Raw genomic sequence first — 22,196 nt, 5'->3', positions numbered from 1 at the left:
ATTTGCATCGTTTCTCTTACTCGAATGAATAATTTTCTGAAAAAAACATACTCGAAGAATGTCAGATATTGAAAACAGATAAAACGGAAACACTCAATTCTCGTTAAAAAACATATCCGCTGCTAAGCCAGTACTACTTGAATACAAACACAAGGCGGAGCGAAATACGTGTTGCTACTAAAAACAGGCGATTCCTCTTTTAAAAGAAAATCGAAAATTTACATCTTTTTTACTTCCTCTCTTAATTTTCGAGAAAATCAATTTGGCTATTTTACCAAGTACAAAGTCTGTCGATTTACTTTTCCTTGCGAGGAATCGTTCCCTTTTCAGTTGCACCATTACGCTCGTTCTTCTGTGCGTCGATTAAGAGATAAACAATATACATACATTTTTCGTTGCAAATAGACCATTCTATACGTTAATCACGTGATCGACCGTCGCATATAAACAACGACCAATTGCTGTTCAACAGCGCAACACCGAACATAGCCAAAGAAATTCACACCGAGTTAGTGCAACGTCGAAACACCAAATGTATATAACCCATCCAAAGAACAAAAGTAGAGAGTTTCCGTGAGATGTTTGAGAATGTTGTGGCGAAAGGACTGATGAAGTAAAGGGGTAGGGTTTGGCACACGAACACCGAGAACACCTTGTAAGACGTATAAAAAACATTGAAACAGTTTAGATAAGCAAAAATATGATCGACGAAGCGACAGTAAATATAAAATCGATAACGATGTCATGCAATGATGACAGAGTAGACCATTTTATTTTTCCTGGCTTCGTCGCCGCCCCGTCTTCTTTCAGGTTACGGTGACGTCGTTCGTTTTACGGTTTCGAACATCGAGCAGCGTTCCTTCGAAAGCCTGGGACGTTCGGTATATGTCCGAAAGCGGACTCCTTGGACGAGGAATCGTATATGAAAGTTTTGTGCGTGTCGTTAGTGGTGATTTCGGTAAGACACGTTCGCTGCGATGGATATCTTAAGATATTCTTAAGATCTTTAGATAACTGGCCAGAGTGACTTCACCTACGACTAGGTAGAAATTGTGTTCAGAGCTTGCGATTCAAAGCATTTTTGTTGAACATTATCTCGATTCAAGTAAGTATTTACTTCATCCACAACTTCGAGGATAGTTTCCATCCCCCGAATACGAATAGTCTATGAGAAAATGGTGTCAATACTTTTTTAAGGTCTGTTTATCGAAATTGAAGTAAGACAAATAATGCAAGGACTTCGCTCATTAAAAATCTACGAATACAAGGAAACTTTTTTCTTTGAAACGTGATGTAGAGTATGTAAATTGATGCCAGGGGTGAAATAATAAAGCTTCCCTTTCACTGGAAACAGGAGATTATGATTCTTCCCGTAGCGAACGTGTCGAGAGCAAGATATACTCGTCGATGCGCGCAAACACACATAGAGCAAAAAAATGGCACCGACGAGATATCGTGTGTTCGAAGGGATAGGCGAAAAATTGCATCGGGAGAGGGTGGATAGGAGGGATGCTGGGAAAACCTGAATGGGGAAAGGGGAAGGGAAACGCTGTCGCGGTAAACTTCTCATTATCCTGCAATGTAACAACGGATCGCCGACAGGCATAGTGGCAAAGTAATTAAAAGTTTCGTTTTATTTGCATTATCTCATTGTTAGGCGTCGTACATTCTAATAATGGCGAGTTGTTAATTGCAATTAAACGTTGCTCCGGCTCGCCCATCCCCCTCCTCCTCCCCCTTGCCGCGGTCTTGTCCGCCATCTTCTACCCCCAGTCCGCGCCTTCTCGTTCGCAAGGATAACATCCAAGAACAGTTTGTTCTCTGACCCGTATTCGTCGAGACGATATCGGTTCCGATTTATCTTACACTTTCAATTCGAGCCAATCGGATTAATTAACCGTACCCCACCTCACCCCTGACCTCTGCTTCGACTACGTAAGTTCGATCGAACACTCAAGGTACACTCTCTGTCCAAACGATTCTGTAAATACTGCCACGGATCAGCTGGCCCGGATCTCACACTTTCAAGGGAATCTAATTCACACGATAAAGCTAGTTAAGGAATTTTCACGTTTTACTTTCGCGAAATACGTATTTAAATCTTGAAAAAAAACTTTTAAATTTTGCCTACGATAACTGCGAGTACCACCCCCTCAATAATAAATTTCAATCGAACGTTTTACTGTAAGGCTAGTTCGAATTTTCTTGCTTCAAGATTGTCAATGAAAATTTAGTAATAGTCTCAGCCTGTTCGTCGAACGTCAATTCCAATTTGGCGTAATTTGATTAAATCTTGGCTTCGGTTCTGCGACATTGTGCGCCCTCCTACGTTACACCCCCTCGTATTGTTGGTCGTGTAAATTTGTTAACGAGCCGGCAGCTCATTTTTTCCCCGTGTATCCATTACACCGAACCCGAAACGTTGCGAGTTAATTCCTTCGTTATCGCGGCGGTAATTAACTGGCGAATATATTGCGAGGGAAAAGGCCTGTTTTGTGCCGCTTTCACGACGTAGAAACTCGGCGTTATTCGCGATATTGGAAAGGTAAAATATCCCGTTCGCATAAAAATTCATCAACGCTTGTAGGTCATTCTTCCCTTTTTTCCCTTGCCATGATTAAACTAAAAAAAAAAGACGGTAACCGTACGTGGTCGAATTAAAAGAGACCCGTCGAGCGTGCCTAGCGGGTTGGTAAAAAGAATTTCTCGTCGTGACTCGGCTTATTCTTTGCGTCAGATTTATGCTTTGTCCGTTTTCGATTTTTCCTCCATTAATTGTATTAAACGTAACGTAATTCGTCCGAAAAAATTCATGAAAATCGTTAAATTCTGCCGCTTTTGCGGCTCTGAGCGACTCTGTAACACATTCAGGACGGCGTGATTTATGGACCACTGTATGATGGCCAAATCAACTGACCTAACCCATCACTGTCATATATTTCCTTCCAACATAGTAACCCACGTGATATGACTTATTTTGTTGACATAGGACGTCACAGTAAATCAGAATGCCTTTATGATTGCATTCTATCGAGTAAAAGTGTCTTCTTCTGTTTCGTATAGAAACAAAAAGTAAACGAAACAACCACTCTGGCCATCTCTGCCACCCTGAATGCGTTCAGACCGACCTGAACCGTCTATTTCCCCAATCATGGCTGTTTTCATGGTAACGGATGTTCCAGGCAGCGTACAGAGATTAGTGTTGAACACCTTGCGACGTAACGACGAGGGATCATTCGTGTCTGGACGTTTGGGACTTGGATCTACAATCTCGGGACTGCAATCGTTCGTGTTTACAGTCAACAGTTAGACGTTGATGAGTGTATCGTACTTACCTTCCCTCTGCGTGTGTGCCACGGCAGTCATCGGCTGTGGAATAGCTTGAGGAAACTGGCTGTAGACGGCGGGATAAGCTGCGACAATAACAAATAACAGATACATCATGATGTGTCCACATCTAAACACGGAGTACATGCTGTCCACTTTTTTTGTTCCTATCTTGGTTTCGTAAGATACAGCTTCCTCATTGGTTTCAGTGCTTTCGTCTACATAGGGACAACCGTATTAGGTTACATTTACAGATGGAGGTTTATGCTCGTTCTGATCGGAGGAAATGAAGCTTGACGAAACCTTTCTTGATCAGCTTGTCAATTATTTTTAGATCTGAAGGTATAATTTAGTAGGCGATATTAGAAATTAATTTGGAAAGGATTAGTTCTTGTATTAAAGGTTTCTTGACATGCGAGATTTTTATTTAGAACATTACTTAGAAGTAAATTATTGTAGTCTATCAAGAAACCTGAAACTCGTGTTTTTCTACCACCTCGACGAGATAGAAGGGTATCCACTGTTTCTGGAACCGGCGCAGAGGAATTTATTCGATGTATATCCTCTGTGTTGACAACAGGGTAATGATTCGATAATTCGACGACGCGACGGCACGAGTGTAACAAGCATCGATATTAATAAAAGGTAAATTATTCGGTTAACGTCAATCGAGTTAATGCGAAGTTGCGCTGTCATCGACGAGCCCGGGAAATAATTTCGGCTGGATAATTTGTAATTGCGGTTAATGAACGTAATGGACGATCGGAACGAGACTTCTTTTCCTCGTGAAAAAGAGGAAAGGGTGGGAAAATGGAACGTTTGTTCGACGGTACGAGTCTCTCGTGCGCGATATTTTTATAAACGCCGGTCGTCCCGTCGAATTAACAAGAAGAGCTTTGGTCGACGGACGAGCTCAAAAGCAAACGAAAACCGAGTCGCCAGAGGAAGGAAATCCATTTCCCGAGGCTTCCAGCCGCGCTCGCCGCGGCATTTCTCTCGACAAGGGTATTTAACTCTCAACGTTCTCATCGTTCCGCGACTTTTAACGCGATACTTTTGTACTTTGCAGCGGCGCTACCTTTGCCGTAACCGTTGACATTAACCGACACGCGATATCGCTGCGAAATCGCCGGACAAGCTGCGTTTCCGCGTTATAAACCAGACGCGTCGCCACTGTCAAAGCTGCCTAGGTGTGCGCGCACGGAATGACCTGAACGGGCTAGTGTTGGCGATTCTGTGCGGAGAATTGCGTCGAGAATGTAGGATAACATTTTTTACTACCAGTGGAAGCTTCGTTTTCGAGGGGATCGAATTTGGAATTTAAATGCACATACTTCGAACAATATTTCTGACCGATTTACATTAACAAATGTTGAGGCAATCTATTAAATTGAGAATATGTTGGACTAAAATTGCTCGAATGTACCAAAGAATTACTATTTCGTCTGAAAACTATTTGAAAACTCCTAATTGAATAATGATTGCAAAAAAACTTCGCGACGAATCGATACGAAATATTCGCCGAATATCGCTGAATTCATTTTGCAAAATGAAATCTTTCCATCGAAAACGTGTAAATAGACTCCCTTATCGGTCGGGGTCAGTGGGAAGCAATTATAACGATATTAATTATGTCTTGGTAAATATTTAAAACGCGCGCGCGATTGATATTTGTTTGCTACGGATAAACGCACATTGGGGCGCGCGAGGAACGCCAGGGTTGGGAGGTGGATCGAATATATATTCGCTCTCAGATAGGAAGAGATAAATTTTCGCTTGGAAATTAATTATTTTCGTTCAAACATCGCTTTAATATATTCCGATTGACGTTACCAGAGGTTTCGCTCCACCGGCGGGTCGACACGATTGGCGTATGAAATAAATACACCATCATACGTCGGTTACCATTCGACCGGATGGAGGGACGAGAGGTATTTCGGACTGCTTTTTTTTCTACTCGCTGATCTCCACGGGACTGTGTACACTGGACGAAAATACACAGAAAAAGAATATCCTATTTTTGAGTCTTCGGCAAACACGGCAGGCCGAGCGCCGCCGCGCCAGTCGTACGTTGTGTATCTCAATTTTGATGAATTCCTACCAATTCCTACGCGCAGACGGGAAGATACACACGTAGGCGAAAAAACAAAAATGAAACCGCTGGAAAAAGTTGGGGAGGGGTTTCGAGACAGTGCAAATATAACGGCCACGCGGGTGCGAAAATAATTATTATCCGGAAAAGTGCTCGACATGTTCGATGCCTATAATGAAACGCAGTCGCGGAACTTTTGAAAACGCGATTCGAACGGGTCCCGTCATTAATTTAATCAGCGGTAGACGGAATTTATCCAGACCTGGTCCCCGTTAATTGCTAACGGCGAGTTGAGCGAAACGAAGTATGGTTACGTCGGAACGCTGATTATCTCTGAAACGGGAACGTCCATTTTGGAACGCTGATTATTGGATTATAATTTCTGCCGTCGCACTTTGATGTAACCATCGTTCTAGCCATCGACAGCCTGGTCAACTCCGCGTCGAGACTTGTTGTTTACGTATTGGTGAACATGCACGACATACAATATAAATATGTATTTATATATTATATATGTTATATTATATATATATATATATTTAGAGGTTACAATACACAATGTACACGACGCATATTTAAAGGAACATCGAAGTACACTGCAACAGCACACCAGAAGCATTATACACAACACGTTGACGCGGCACGTCTATTATATATTTATCTATACAGGTTGGTTCGTTATCGAATGAAACAAATGGGAAGTGGGCGATTCTTCGTGGAGAGAAATTGAAAGGAATCGAAGCTTTTGTAAATCCGTGCTCGAGAAAAGCGATTCTGAAATTTTTAGTTGGGATACTGGTAGCGTGGCAAAAGAATGATTGTGCCCCGCCTATTTGGGATAACCAATTGTGTGCGTAGAGGCTCTAATGCCTCGTGAACGCATGTGGCATCTATATAATAGAAATAGACTTAGGCTTGGAAAGGATATTACCTCTCAGTATTACTAAAATTCTGAATAGAAATTTATAATGTTTCCAAGTACGCAGCTATGTAGTTAAAAAGTTGACAGATGTCGCGAGTCAATATAAGATTGTATTCAACTAAAGAGATTATGTTTGGAAAGAATATCTATACGAGGACTATATTTACTTTCGAATTTATTCTAGACTTAGTCGTTGTTTTTCACGAAAAATCACCTACGTTCCTCCCTTAACGAAACACCCTGCACACGTCACAGTGTACATACACATACAAATATTCATAGTGACGACGGAAAGATATATATGTATACTTATGTATATACACGTGTCTGTATATATGTATTTATATACATCGGTATACGTGTATAAATGTACACATGCGGCCATAGTTGCATGCAGCAGCCAGAAACGCGAACAACGAAATCGAATTTTTTTTTTCGAGAGTTATGCGCTCGAGTGCTCGGATAAAAGGTTACTATAATCGACCGGTTTATATGGTTTCCCCATGGACTCGACTCTTAAAAATCGTGCTCCAAATGTAACAGTGAATAGGGAGTGTCGTGTTTTTGATTTATTTAAATTTATTTACTCGTTCCACTTTCGGTGATAATTTACCCCGCTAACAATTTGAAAAATACGATCGACAACGATCCCGCGGGGATTCCCAACGATGCCTCCGATCTCCGACCGAATGTGTCCCGAGCCACGTGATGGAAACGCGTTACGCGGGAAAATCGAACGGCCGTATAATCGAAAGGTAAATAAATAGGGCATACGTAATAACAATTTTCCAACGATAGCGTGATCGAATGATAACACGGTAATTCCGAACGAATTCTCCGACCGAAACTCGTTACGGAATCCCATATGTCGTTCCTCGGGAGGCCCGGTTCGAGATTTACGCGATTATCGAGGAGCACCATATAAAATGCGCTCGCTAAAGTCTCGTGAAAACTCGCTGCCAGATACGAGGGCTCGACGGAATCCTCGATAAAAACGGAGGGGAAAAGGTAAATGGAGAAGAAAAAACTTACCGACACCGGTGTAGGGTTGCATTCCTGGATACGCGGCGGCATGCTGGAGTGCCGCCTCCCCATTGGCCAGCCCTTGTGCTGGAATGGACAGATGGAGGGCATCTACGCTTCAGTAAGCTCAGCTCTTATCGGGGACGGACCTACGTCTAAGGCCCCTGTCGCAATGCCGGCCAATCGATATCGATTGCTGTACACGTGTACCCTTGGCTATCTCGGAGATGTAAGGGTAGTTTGCGAGATTATCGCGAGATCTAGATCGCGGTAGTTCGCAAGCTTTTGTGGATCGTCCCTTTCAAGATTTTCATGCTTCGTTATTATAGTTAGAACTTGATAATTCAATATTTTCAATGGAAACAAAATTTACGGTGCAGTATTTAACCAGTCAGCTGTGTTTGACGAGTATACTCGTCATGGAGAAGCGACAGTATTTTGTGTCCAGACGACTATATTCGCCTATAGATGTATACGTAGTCATTGCTTGATTCTCGCAACACACATGGGTGCGTACTCTGAAAATAGGACGCCACAGCTGATTGATTAATAACAACCTAAAAACCACCCCCAAAGACAGCATCCAACAATATCGAAGACAAGCATTTTTAGAAAAGTTTCGATTACATAGTCCGAATCATCCTCAGAAATGACAAAAACGTACGATAACAGTGTTCTTTACGTGTTACTCGGATGTCGATACACGACTTCAGCGCAAACTTTAAACAAATTTAATACCAGAAACTCCAAACGGTTTCGAAACGAAAGTTGACCAGAACGGCGCGGAACGCGTCGGCGATACTTTTTGAAAAATTCTGTCGACTTTGAGGTCGGGAGCGAGAAATCGACGTATCGTTGCACAAGTCTGGGGCGAGGTTACTTGGTTATCGTCGGAAACACGGAATAATGTAGTCCCGCGTCGATTGGCCGAGCATTGCGCAGGGGCGGCACACTGCGCCTGAGTTGATACTCACGTCCCGCATAGGTCTGCGCTATCCCGTTGGTGTAGACACCTGCGTCCGCGGTTGCTGGTTGACCGTTAGGTGTTTGTGCAGCCATGTTGAAATTGGGCATCGTTGGCGACGGTAACGACGGTATCGCCCCGTTAACTGGCTGCCCTGTACCGGTACCTACGAGCAAACCTGATCAGTACACACCGGTTACCCTCTTGCTCTTACAACACAGACCTCAGTCACCCTAACCCCGACGCGCGGCATCGGATCAGGAATGCTCACGGCGTCTGTCTAACGTTTAGCTAGTTGTCCTCTCTGTACATCCTGTCAACCGATTTACGGTATATACAGGTATAATTGGTAGAACGTCGGGACGAGTTTGCGTATGATCCGTATGCCTCGCGTCGCGTATCAAGGGTCCACGTGATCTGCGGATTCCCCCGTATGTTGATCCCAAACTTAGGACTAATAACGACTCGTAACGGACGAATGCCGACGCGGTATTAACGATCCGCTCTCACGGGGGAAGATCGACCGACTGTTTTCTTAGGATAATTGGATCCATAGCGGAGTCCGGTGCTATGCCGCTGTCACTTCCGTTTGACAATGTGTAGACTTTGTGAATAATTGGAATGTTGCTTGGTTTAGCGTGATATCTTGAGACTAAATTTATCAGAATTGTCGATACTACAAAGTACTTTTTTCATTTCATGAGTCCCTCGGTTTATTAGATTATTTTGATCCAGTACATATTTCACACTGTTTTCGGTATATATTTCATAATTTTATCTGTGATATTCATTCTTTGTTTGGTCTTTGTTATCGACGATAAAATATTTTTTAACCTCATTATCCGCCAATGTCCCATTTTTGGGACACATTTTCACACACAGGGAGTTTTTCTAGTACATTCCGCCAAAGTCCCAAAAAATGGGACGGGCTTTAATTTTTATATTTAAATAAAAACAATGACAATTATGGCAAAAATAGTTCCAGTTAATTTTTTTTTTTTTTTTTTGTATTTTTGAATTGCGGCGGGTAATGGGTTAAGGGTTACTTTTAGTAAGAATTAGATATCACTGGAACCATTTCCCCCATTTCACTGTATCACATGCTCCCTCTTTTCTTTCGCGAGCTCAATCCTCGCTAACCCCCAGGGGTCGGCGGACTTGAGCTCGACAATCGCTGGGTTAGTGCGTTTGCATGTACGAAAGATACACGAAGCTTAGGTGTGCGTATCGGCGTGTTATCCCGAGGGGAGAAAAAGAATCGGCCGATCGGATTCCCAGATTCGAACACGAATCTTTCGCTGCTCGAGTTGTCTAAGAATTCTTCTTCCCTGATCCTCGTATCCTGAACAGCTGTCGAATACTTACCACGCGTAAATGTAGGAACCGCAACCGCAACAAAAATGAATCAAAGCGAACCCCGAACTTGTAATTCTACACCAAGCACCAATTCCAATTATCATCGACTCAATGAATCATCGACGCGTCGCGATGCACGAGAGTGTCGAATGATTTCACGCGAATCCTTCGCAGCCCGTTCGAGCGAATCAATCACTTTACACGAGTCAGCGGCGTGCGCGTTTAAAGTCCATAGTTAGAGCGACGTCGTTTCACTGGGAATAAAAGCTCGCAAGGTTTGGCAATCTGCGGTACAAGTAGGCAGAGGAAAAAGACTAGGTGGTGGGTGGGGTGAGGGGGGGAAGGAAGAAATAAAATATTATTTCCCTATCAAACGGTATTACCTTTCGCTCGACGGGACTCGACGTATAACAGAACGTTCGCGGAGAGCCGATTTCCGTGCTTACTTTGCCTGTCTGCGCGCTGCTTTCATTCTCTCTTTTTCCACTCTGTGCGCGCGTTCGGGAAACCGTACGACGAGGAGGGTTGCGAAAGTAAACGTGGGCGAAAGAGACGAGACGAACCACCGATTGGAGCGCGGAGCCGTGGGCGAAGAAAGAACGATGCTTTTTGGCTTTGCCTCCTTCCCGTTCGGCGAGTTTTCGATAAAGTTTCGCGGTACTGGCAATATCTTTCGCTCGAGTCACGCTCGGTGAAAATGTTGTATTGATTTACGAGCCGGTTATAAGGCAACGGACTCTACGCTCCTGCTGTCGCGAGGTCCCGGAGGAACAAACGGGAGAGCAGCGCAAAAGGGGAGAGTGCGGGAAGATAAAGAAAGAGTTTTGCGTCAGTGAAAAGGAGCAATTGCCTGCCGGAGAGGAGCGTACACACGCGAACGAGTGTGTGTACGTTTCGGCGCTCTCTATGCTTCCGCGACCCTTGCTCGTCGAATGTTTTTTCCGGAAATCGCCCGTTTCGCTGATTCCTCGTACTTGGATGGACGGGTTGCGCGGGATAGGTGGACTCGTAGTACCGTGGTTTAAAAATTAAGGCATGCATGGGTGCTCGGCTCTCGACGGCGAACGGTGGAGCGAAATTCCCTAAACGTGGCCAGAATGTGTAATTACGACGGAGGGAGATTGAAACTAGATATTCGGATTCTCGTGTGCGTTTATTTGTTTATTTGTGTGTTTGGAAGACGTGACTGTAGATGCTTGATTTTATTTTGTCTGCTTTAGAGTGCGTTCTCTTTCTCTTTCTCGTTAGTTATGTTAAGTATAGATTAAGCAATATTTTCTAATGAGATTGTAAGTGGAAGTGAAAGCTATACAACCCTTAGGAGAGTATTAGAATAAATACATACATACTCAAATAAAATGAATTTTTACGTGAATAATCAGTGGAATGCACTGTTTGTTAACATCAGATTATAATTGAATTTTGACCACGTTTTTGGGAAAACCGTCCCACTGTGCTCCATTATCGATATCAACATCAGAACGACAGAGAACTTACCGGAAGTCGGTGGTACGACGGGATTTGGCATGCCGTTCAACGCGTGCGGCAATTGTCCACCTAACGCCGCCATCGGGTTGATGTACGTCCCTTGTGCCGTCGCAGCAGCCATGAGAACTGCTTGCTGCTATAAGTAGAACTCTTTTGTCAAAATCGTTTTCAGGGACACGCGTTTCATGTATGAAATGGTCTTCGTCCTGAATCATTTATCTTTATGCTAAATTTTTATTTTTACTTATTATTGTTTTTAATTATTTTCACTTACATAGCACTTCACCATAACATTTTTGTACGAGTTTCTTTTTTGAGTGAAACGATTTAAAAAATCTACGCGTTCGAGTATGCCTTCGTTATCGTGATTGTTTATTAGTCATTATTATTGCTTGTGTCTATGATTGTAATAATCGTATGATATTGTCCGTTTTTGTACTTTTTTCTAACATTTTAACAAGTTCGTACCAATTAACAATAGCGGAAAAAGCCAGTAATGGTCAGACACGTTACGCAAGTCGTACTCAATTCAAACTAGAATCCTTTGAGAACGAAGCCTCGCACAAAAAATTGGAGTCTATGTTTTTAATATGTTTTTCCATGAAGAATTATATCCTGTTCATCGTTATTCTGCAAGACTTTATATAAGTGCAAAATTTAAAAATATATTTTAATAAGATACTAAAATAGTTAGTTTCTTCGTTGACTTTAAAATTAAATCTCAATTTTAGGAAATATTGATAGCAATTCAAACGTGTACACTAATTCCTGTAATAATACTTTCTGAAATGCTATATCGGAGCTATTTCGAGGGCAAAATCTCGTTGGTAAGATCGAGTTATTGCTGCGCCGAGTTAACGGAGCACTGTCGAACATCGTTGATCGTTCCTAACAAGACAGAAACCGTTACAGGCTGTGATTCGTGATAACGAGGACAACCAGACGATAATGTGGTAACGCGAGACCCATTAACAGCAATGTGACTCACCTGAGCATAAGCGCTGTAAGCGCCGAACTGATTGAACATGAAAGGGTTAATGAGACTCATGTTCCCGGCCATTTGCTGCATGCGTCTTATTTGCCTCTCTTTCTCAGTATCTGCGAATTTTACCACTAAGCTGGATGATGCACCCTGAAACACACGTTAATCGCCATTTTGTAGACCCCTTTCAGTATTTTACTTAAGTATCATAGTATGTTAAATATCTTTGCATTAGGGAGTTGTTAGATTTAGTTAAGGTTCATTCTTCACCAAAGGTTTCCAAATGTTTATCTATATTTTTCTACGCTATATAGTAACTTTCACACCCCATTCTCTTGCGTTACAATGCCACCCCTTCCACTGGAGTTGAGGTTTCGGGGTTACAGTTCAAGGAAATCGGTCAACCACGTGTACCGGGTCTCCCTATGTATATATCCAAATATATGTAGAATATAAATTACACAAAATCGTAACGCTCTTCAATCTTTTAAAAATGGTTCGTACGATGACAGTATTGTCTAATCGAGCAGTCACGCGAACCGTGATAGATGTATCGCGGGGGTGAGGCCCACCTGAAGGTATCGCCCCCGCGATTTATCGTATCAAGATTAAGTTGCGCACAATGTACTTTGCCATTCTATGACAAGCCAGTCTAAAATGCGGGATCAGATACTTCTGTCTGACGTCCCGGTTCGTAATTTCCAAGAGACGTGGCGGAGCTGTTACAATGGGATTATCGTAGGGGCGACGCAAAGCTGCATAATTTTCTGGAATCTCGCGTTTTCTCTGGCCGCGTGCGCCAGCGCGTTTCTTGTCCTTTGGAAATTCACATGCACGCGGGGAATTTGATAATAATGCCGCTTCGGCGACGGACGTAATTACCAAAGAAGCTCAGGACCTTCTTTCCCCATTACTCGCAGGAAATCAATCCCTTCACCACCCCCACCCCGCGCCTCACTTATTTTCACTTAACGCGTGTACCAATTACGCGTTAATTTCTCCAATTTTCGTGGCAGATGCAATTACCAACAAGATATTACTATCGAATCAGAATGTGGAGACGAACGATGTTTCGGGAGGTTATCAATGAGGAATATTTTCAATATTAGGGTGCCACTTTATCTCTTTGACCATAATTTTATTTTTTGGGGGTGGCTAGAAGGCAGGAAAACGTTCTTTACGTGCTCCCAATAAACTAGAGCTCAGCGATTATATTTTAACTAAACAAATTTAATGTTTTAGAGAATTTTAGTAAATATGATAATATTTATTGGCTTATTTTCTGAAGTAAGAATTAAATTAGAATAGATATTTTTACTGTTGATAATTCATTCAGTTACAACGTGTCACTGATGAATGAAGGGTTGCTGATAATGAAAGGAAATTTAGCACGTGTTTTTCACCTTGAAAAGACATCCCTCTTTGAGACGTTTACGGAGATATGTAAGGCGATGACGCTCTCAGCACATCTAAAATATAAATGAAAAGGCAACAGGTGGCCAGTGGCTATTGCGGCTACGGAGAAAAGCTCAGCTTTTGAGCGTCTGGCGTTATATTATCCTCACGTCATCAATGCAAATGCCGGGCGTGTCTGAGTTTATATAACGACGGTAATATTGTAATCCGTTGACAGGCTCATTGAAATTCATGCTTCTTGTCGCACGATTTTCTTTACCACATCTACTTTATAACGCATTTACTGTGCTTCTCGTGACATTCATTGTTTCCCTTATTAACCCCTGCTTCTTACATAGAAAGTAACTCTTACTTCGTTAATGATTACTCAGTTACATAAAAATTGTGTAATTGTGTATAAAAAATGTCTGCCAATGTAGTTTTTAATGAAGGGTTCATGAAAAGGGTGGTGGAATAAAAATGTATTTTTCTTTAAAACCTTTATTCGGTTATTTATAAATTCTTTTAATTACGCAAACGTAATTTAAAAATGTTTAAAAATGTTATATATTCTAGAAGAACACTCTGTGTTTGAAAAATAGATTGTTCGAATAGTAGAACAACCACATGATATAATTCTATCATATTACACGATTTCAATCAACAATTCGCTCGTTGCCACTAATCCACCATTTTAATCCAGTTTGCGTAATTTTCTATGCGTCGATATCGTAAACATTTTGGGAAATAATACACAATCGATAGTCTTTATAGTGGAACATGATTATTAATATGATTATCGCGGGTAGTGACGCAGCGATGAATGTAAATGTTATAATTACGAATGCAAATGGCGACGAGTCAACAGTATTTACGTGTTCATTACTCAGAAGTGTGTAAACGTATAATTAATAACGGAGCCCTTCACCGTTTGTTTGATACTTTGACCATTTCCAAAGTAAAAAGTACGGACTAACGATTGGCATGTTGTTAAAATTAATTTGAGGCAAAGCTCGTTGCTTTTTTGAACTCTATACTCTACGCCAGTAATGGAATTTTTTTCACGAGCATGAAGTGAAATATTTGGAAAATTTGAGAATAATTTAACGTGGAAAAGAATGGTTTATATTTGTAAATACCGGTGTACAATATTTCTTTGAAATCACGTCATGGTTTGGGAGTATCCTAAAAATTTCGAAATAGTTTATAGTGTTTGCCAACAAGCTGCATAATATCATAGAGCAAGTATTAAACTAAAGTTTCCAAATTGCCAAACAGTCTGTGAATGTTATGGAAAATATTTTGAAGATCTATTATTTCCCAATCGATGGAAATAAATCAAACAAAAAACGGTAAAACCTCCCAGCATCGACTGAATTTATTCATACATTAGTCCATCAATGTGGAGCGTGATATCAATAAAGTTTCGATGGTAAACTCGAAAAGAAGCGATTTCGCAATAGCGTAAATTTCACGCCGCAGATATTGAACCGTGTTATTCCATTTAAAATTGCATTCGAACACGTTTTTGTATTCGAGAGATGCATGTAATGCTTTCAAAGACGAGCGTCGAATATTGAATAGAAAAGGATTATCCATAGAGTTGGTTGTGTCGAACGAGCGTGTATTATAACCAGGGACGATTTTTCAACGGTCGTCATCGATACCGGATTACATCCACGGTTATTGTGCTGTTCGTTGTAAAAAGCGTTTTTGTCATTATTGCGTAACCATTTCGGACCCGGCGTCAAAGGTACAGCCGCTGCACCACGCGAAATCGGAATTTATAAAACTTTTTATGAGCGTTTTCTTTAAATCCCTCGCGCGGTATCGCCAGATAACTGACAGAACGAGCTCGTTATAAAAGTTTATAGATTTGATAGAACCAAGTACATTCGGTTAGGACATCAGATTTCGTCGTGGAGAATTGAATATTTATTTTGTTATACTTTTCAGCTGCATGGTTTCATACATCACTACTTCGCTGTCATCAATTGGAAGTGAAACAAGGTACATTACTTCTTTTTTAGAAGCATGACTCGTTCCGTTTGCTCTGCTTGTGATATAGTTAAAGGTTGCATAGGAAATATATTACAGTTTAGGAAAAACTTGTACACCCATTCTACCAATTAGAACGTAAGAAAGAAACTATGAAAATATCGATAAACTTACACAAGGAGATTTATTCTGCGACCGATAAAAATAATTTCCGATCCCGAAAGGTTGAAGTAAAGCAAATTGGTAATCGCTGGTAAAAACGAAACGATTGGACACGCATCTTTTTTTTTTACCTCTCGTTACATTATTTATGCTTCCATATTACCGGGTATTATCCGACGGAGTTTTTTCCAGCATAACAACGGTCGAGTAGAATGGGTCGAGATAAAAAATATTAACGCCCCGATAGCTTGGAATTCATGGGAAACATAAAAAGCTTTTCCCATCGGTGTCGATGCGTGACATTTTCATTAGCATTTTATGCGAAGCACCACTTTGCTCTCGGTCACGCGTGTGAGCGTCGAATACAATCGGTGTGGCACCGCAAATTCCACGGAGAAAAGGCTTTCCCACGTAAAGGAGGGGCGGGCGGGCTCGGGGGGGGACGGTTGAGCTGACGATTATTAAAAGTTTCGTTTACAGCCAAGCTCGAATATGGCCGAACGCGCGAATAACCGCCACCGGGAAACCAGCATCCAGCCACAGTTTACAAGACATAAAAGTTATGCAGCTTTCATGGCCGAATTCAACTTTCCGCGTTAAGGTAACTAATATCAAGAGTGCCCACGAAACTCATACGTGCTCGAGAAAGTATTCGCAGGCCGGGATATCTTCAAGTTTGACACCGTAGTTAAGAAAATACAATATCAAGCAATGGGACCAACCAGGAATTCTTTCCCGTGGTATTTGATTATTTGGCAGTGGAATTTGGTTGGTGTTGAGAGTAATAATAAGTGAAATGAGACGTAAAATAATTAACGATACACTGGATACTCGAATGAGCGACGAGTGCAATTGAGTATTTTGTTACGAGAGTACTACGAGTCCATTTTTCTTTGTTTCGACGCTGCCTTCATAAAGCGAGAGACTCCAGACACTTATCACCGCATTATTCGCGACAGACCAGAAGCGTTGCCGACGAAATCATTGAGCAAGAAAATTTTTCAGTCGCCCCCACCCTGGGTTCGTTACGTCCCTTTTTCACCAAGAACTGCGGAAGGAGGCGGCGCACGACGACGCCGACGTCGAGGTCATTGGCGACCGGGAAAATTCGCGCGGCAAAAATATTCAGGGGCGCTCTTTCGTAAAGCTGGGAAAAATATCGACAGGCTGGAGAACGACCGTGAAAGAGGAAGGGATGGAGTGGCGAGGCGTGGCGGGGTGTACGTTTTGTATTCTCTCTACGAGGAGAACCGCTCGAACAACTCGTTATACGCGGTGAAAAGCATCGACGCGTGTTGTTGAGGAAAATAATTTGTCTCTCGTCGACAGCATCGACGCGAGGAAGGCCTCTGCTCTCTGCGCGTCGGCCTGCTAAGTCGTGTGGCGTATGTGACATTTACAGGGGCACATATGTGCCCGTCGATACACACAGGGGCCAATATACGGGCAGGTGGGGGTAAGAAGGGTGCCGAGGTCGTATCAGAGCCAGCGAAGCCGAAGCCTCATTATTGGGGGATTACGGTTCATTAATTCCGATCCAACGTTCTGAACTACACGTGAAAAGAAAAAGCCACCCCAAGCGATATTGCCAGGAGAACGTTTGAAGCTTCCACGCTCCCGCTCGTTATGTTTATCCCGTGGCAGCCGCTGTTTAGGTTGTCCTTTTAAAACTCGCGCCACAAAAGCGCAAAGTCACCGTAAAGGGGCGCCGGGACCATAATTCGCGAAAGGATTTTAAAGCCGCTGTAATTTTTCCGTTTGTTAATTTCTTCCGCATTTCGAAAAAGAACGTTTCGGGGATCGGCGGGCTGAAATTTAACGAGGGGGGCGTCGACTGGAAGTTTACAGAGGCGAGCACGGTGCGGTGCTGTGACGACGAATACGGGAATAATATGATGCACCATGCACAAAGAAAATAATATATGATTTATATATAGGGATATTTTGATTATTTTATGTGCGTAGGTTAATATGTTATTGTGTACAATCGAAGAAAATAATTATTTAAACGAGCGATAGGTTTGTTAAAGGTTTTCAAAATGTGGCTTTGAATTAAATTTTTTAATAAAGCACAGGTAGTATGAAACACAGGGTGTCCCAGTTTTTTCAACATTTTGAAATGTTCACTCGTTAATGAAACGTTAATAAAAAATGTCGATATCAACTACTTCAGCAAGTGAGCATAAGAGTCGACGAAGTGCCAGTTCATTATCATTTTGTATTATTATTTATAATTTTTTAATGAAACATGTAAGAGCATGTAAGTCTCCTCATACTGCACGCGAATTTTTCGGCTGTTTCGACGCAGACAGTATGATCGAATGGATCCGAAAAATCTATTATCCTTTGAGATTGCCAAAATCTTTGAAAGTCACGGCTCGGCTCACAGGGGCGCGATATTGCAGCAGACTTGGCAACGGAATGAAGCAATTACCTACTCGATTGGAGGCTTTCCCGTTAGCCGCACCATCACACTTGCCAATTCCAAAGGTGGTAATTTCAATAGATGCAACTGGAACCGCAAGACCGGCAGGAACGCCGATTGCCTCTTGTCCGTGTGATCCTCTACCGGACCTCGAATCGGAGGAGTGGCGGATGCAAACCATCCAATTCTTCCATGTATTTCAAATTACAAGAGGAACGCTTAGGGCCAGCCAGCTGGAAGAAATATCTGATTTCGAATTTGTAACATTCTGATAGCTGTTTCCTTTTCAGTCGCAAAATCTGTTTATCTCATTCATTTGTGTATCGCGGAAGTTTTGTGGATTTACTAATTGTTCATCTTTTTACAAATGGGCGATGGCAGTGTTACTATCTGTCGTTTTCTTAGACAGCAATTATAAGTTATTTTCTAGTGCAGGTACGTATTAAAAATGGCGAACTATAGCGAAGAGTAATAATAAAATCAGTTTCTATTGAAGAAACTCCGATTAACCGAGTTTACCTTTAACCACGCTACAGTCGACACATTCGCGAATCGATTGACTTTTAAAGCGGAAGCTTAGGAACATCGAGCTTTAATTTGATCCAATTTAAATTTAATCACGATAATAGCGATATTAAGAATCGTCCCTTAAGGACAGACATCCCTTACGAAGAAACGTGGCGGTGCCGGGGGAGCTCCATGTCTCACGCTCGATCGCGTTTCTTTTTCTTCGGACCGTACTTTTTCTAGCCCACGGGATTTAGTCTCCTGTTCTGACTCCCGATACGAAAGACTCGCCAAACAAGTAACAGTTGTACCGAAGATAAAAGCAATGCAATTACGAGGCCGCCGAGGGAATTACTCAGGGAATGTCTTTAATTAAATGTTGGAAGCAGTTTCCGAGCCTCCGTTAATGCAGAGACAATTTCCTTCCATCCACTTTTCGCTCGCTTCCCTGAAGAGAAAGAAACATCCGCCCTGTGCCCGGCGAGCCACTCCTGCCTCTGGATGCTCTGCCGTGTACACCTACAACACACGGTCCCTACTTTTACCGGGCTTAACGAACTTTTAAAGTTCGGGGGCATCTAATCGCTCGTGTCAACATTCGCTCAAAAAGTATCGCAGAAATCGAGCCTCGCCGTAAAACTTTCTTCATTTCGCGCTAATCTCTCGTATCGCGTTCTGTTTTTCATTCCGATTACCCGCGATGATTGCCACTCTTGGAGACGAAAATGCAGTCCTTTTTTAAGAGTTTTACGAGGCTGGCTTGTATATTACTATCCATCGACATTTATTTCTTATAATTTATATTAAAGTCTCTTCGTCTTATATCAGTAACGAGCATGGCGCTAATAACTGCTCAGGGGGTTGATAACTTAAAAAACAGAAACTCTCTTTGTCTTCATGTTTCTCATTAAAATAAACCCGATAAGGCGATCCCTCAACAATTCGTTGTAGCACGTCTCGATGTGAAAAATTTTCGCCACCCCCGAAGGGGTGGGTCTTTTTTATTCCGAGCACTTAATTTCCAGCGGTGGCCTCCGGAAGGTGGGTAAAGGAAATAAAAACGAAGGAACGTTACGTAAAATTCTTGCGCTGGAAACGGCTGTTACGTCCCGGGTACGTTTTAGCCGACACTGTGGCAAAACACTTCCCCCTCGTAGGTTTGCTTTTATTACGAGACATTTCAGGAGTTTGCAAAGCTCCGGGTGCGGGGTGGAGCAAAGAGCAAGGCGCGTGTGCGCGCGGGGGTGGGTCTCGCGAGCATGTCGCGAGGCGTGACAAGAAATGTCACACGCTTCGGAAGGCATAACTACGCGCGAGGTTGGCGTGCTCGCATTCCACCGGTGTCACATACCACCGAGAGACGGACCGCCAACCCCTCCGCAGAAATATTGAGACCCCTGGAGAAATATTGGCCGTCACGTGACGCGCGAACGCGCTGTCAATTCGAGTAGCGTAAATCACATTATTCGACTCAATGAGCGGCCAGGGGAGAAAAAAATGATCGGAGGGAATTCGTGGCCCGCGACTGGCAATTTTTCACCGTAATAACCCCGGTTTAATGATCGATCAGTTGATACCGCGCCGCGATTTCCAAATTCACCCGTGCTCGCCCCGGATACGCGAGGAACTCCCCAGGGAAATACCGGCCGTCTACAATATAAATGGAAATGCGACGCTTTTCAACATAGAAACGATTGATTTCGGAAACATTACCTTCCGGATGGTTTTTTGTACTTTTATTGGGTTGCGTTATTAGGAGCGAGATTATTCGAAAGCGTTGCCCTTGTTAGGTGTGACGAATAAACGTGTCAAGGTAACCCTTTCGGACCTGGCGTCCACAATTGAGGACGGAAACGTAATAAATTTAAGCTACGAGACATCTCGTAGTTGGCAGTGAATGGGTTAAAGATTTTATGTCATAAATGTATCCTGCGAGTTTTCGTTTCGAGATCTGTCAAAGTTTCTTTTTCACTCTAATTTTTATCGCCCCCGATTGGCCCGAGGTTGCGAGACATTTTTTCGCGTCTCTTTTTACCCGAACGCACCGAAACTTTCTACGTTGAAACATGTTAAATTGTTAACCGTGGAAAATACGCGTGTGGCGGTACAGGTTTTTCGATTGGCCCGCCCCCGATAAAGAAACTGGCAGGCGTACGTGGTAATTGCCCATGTAGCTGCTAGGTGACACTTTGTTTCGGTGTTCTTTCACTCTGGCAACGTACACAGACGGGATACGACGTAAGCTAGAAATTGTGATAAAAGGCTCGAAAGATGTACGGCTAAATGTGCATTGAAAAATAGATGTGAAACGTAAATTCATCTGTAATCAGTAAAAATAATACGTAGTTTGCAAAAGAACAGATTATTTTTTAATAATTAGCAACGCCAGTGGCACAAATCGCTCTACATGGATTTAATTTAGTTTGCATGGTTCCAGGCATTTGCAAAGGATTTTCTATTAACACGTACCACGCTGCTGTCAAAAACATTCACTCCGCAGTAGAAGCCTTGTTTAAATATTCGATGAAAAAGGTCTTTGAAGAGGAAAAACAAAGAGACCCGAGGCAGAAAATCCCTTTTTATAACCGGGCGTATCAGACGATGGTTCGCGGAATAAAATAAATAGAACGGAAAAAATGCATTACATGTCTGAAAACGTGAACGTAAAAACTTTGGAGTCGTTTGCCTCAAAACAACTTTTTTCCAAGCTCTGACGTCTCTAGGAACTCCGATGAGTCGATCTTCGCGTCATTTGACGCACACATAAACCGAATGTACCTTCATCGTCGAGGCTAAAACCAGCACCACACGTGCAATTGCTTTTTTTCCCTCTAAAAAAACGTTTCACTTTTTCCGTAAAAGTTCGTTATTTTTCTTCAAAGCGTCGTCGCTTGAAAAATGTCCAATATTTTTTTTAATTGCACCCTTGGCTATAGCTGCACTCATATTGAGCGCGACTCTATGCATTTTTACTGTTTCGACGCAGTGGAATTAAAAAATATGCAGGCGAATTTTATCATTAGAAAATAAGATCCTGAAGCCACTTTTGGAAACCCAATTATTATTCTTCGATTTCTATATGATAATACGTTTTCCTCGGGTGTGCATAAATAAATGTGTTAAGCTTGACATAAATACTATTAATAATGTTCGATAAATAAGTTTTCTTTTATATAATTACATTCGCGAGTCCATCTTTCTATTACTTATTTTGGTTCGAGTATAATGAATCCTTGTAAATAAAGAGCACTATTTCCTCATTGTTCGTTGTTGGAAATTTACAACTCTAATACCGAGAAAAACGAGTCGCAATTACCGTGAATATGTTGCAGGTTCAGTTACGTAGCGCGGGGATGCGCCTCGTGGCTTCATTCGAGTAGCACATGAATCACATTACACGGTTCATAAATTCCAAGTGAAAAATCTTTGCAGAACTTGAGTCGTATAAAGTTGCTGTTTCTCTCATGATAGGGGAACGGCAGTGTTTATAACTCTAAACGTGCGTAAAGAATATTGTAAAAACAAGAGTAGTAGACTGTGCAATAACGATTATGC

General features: G+C 42.2%; 1 protein-coding gene across 14 annotated transcripts in view; it reads right to left on the bottom strand.

Annotated features, from left to right (window-relative positions):
* LOC128874964 (CUGBP Elav-like family member 4) overlaps positions 1-22,196 on the bottom strand; it is a 614,239-nt gene that overhangs the window by 25,955 nt on the left and 566,088 nt on the right. For 9 of the 14 annotated variants that reach the window (XM_054120189.1, XM_054120193.1, XM_054120188.1 and 6 more), the window contains 5 exons: positions 12,161-12,304; positions 11,182-11,308; positions 8,339-8,494; positions 7,374-7,475; positions 3,336-3,413 (listed from right to left, as the gene is read on the bottom strand). In XM_054120189.1, the coding sequence (XP_053976164.1) occupies positions 3,336-3,413; positions 7,374-7,475; positions 8,339-8,494; positions 11,182-11,308; positions 12,161-12,304 (607 nt within the window). The remainder of the gene's footprint in view (positions 1-3,335; positions 3,414-7,373; positions 7,476-8,338; positions 8,495-11,181; positions 11,309-12,160; positions 12,305-22,196) is intronic. The other 5 variants (XM_054120190.1, XM_054120197.1, XM_054120186.1 and 2 more) reach the window with 4 other exon arrangements.

This window comes from Hylaeus volcanicus, chromosome 4, assembly GCF_026283585.1.
Source record: "Hylaeus volcanicus isolate JK05 chromosome 4, UHH_iyHylVolc1.0_haploid, whole genome shotgun sequence".
Lineage (NCBI taxonomy): Eukaryota > Metazoa > Arthropoda > Insecta > Hymenoptera > Colletidae > Hylaeus > Hylaeus volcanicus.
Note: the sequence above shows the minus strand (reverse complement) of the source record. Positions and strands in the feature narration are given on the sequence as shown.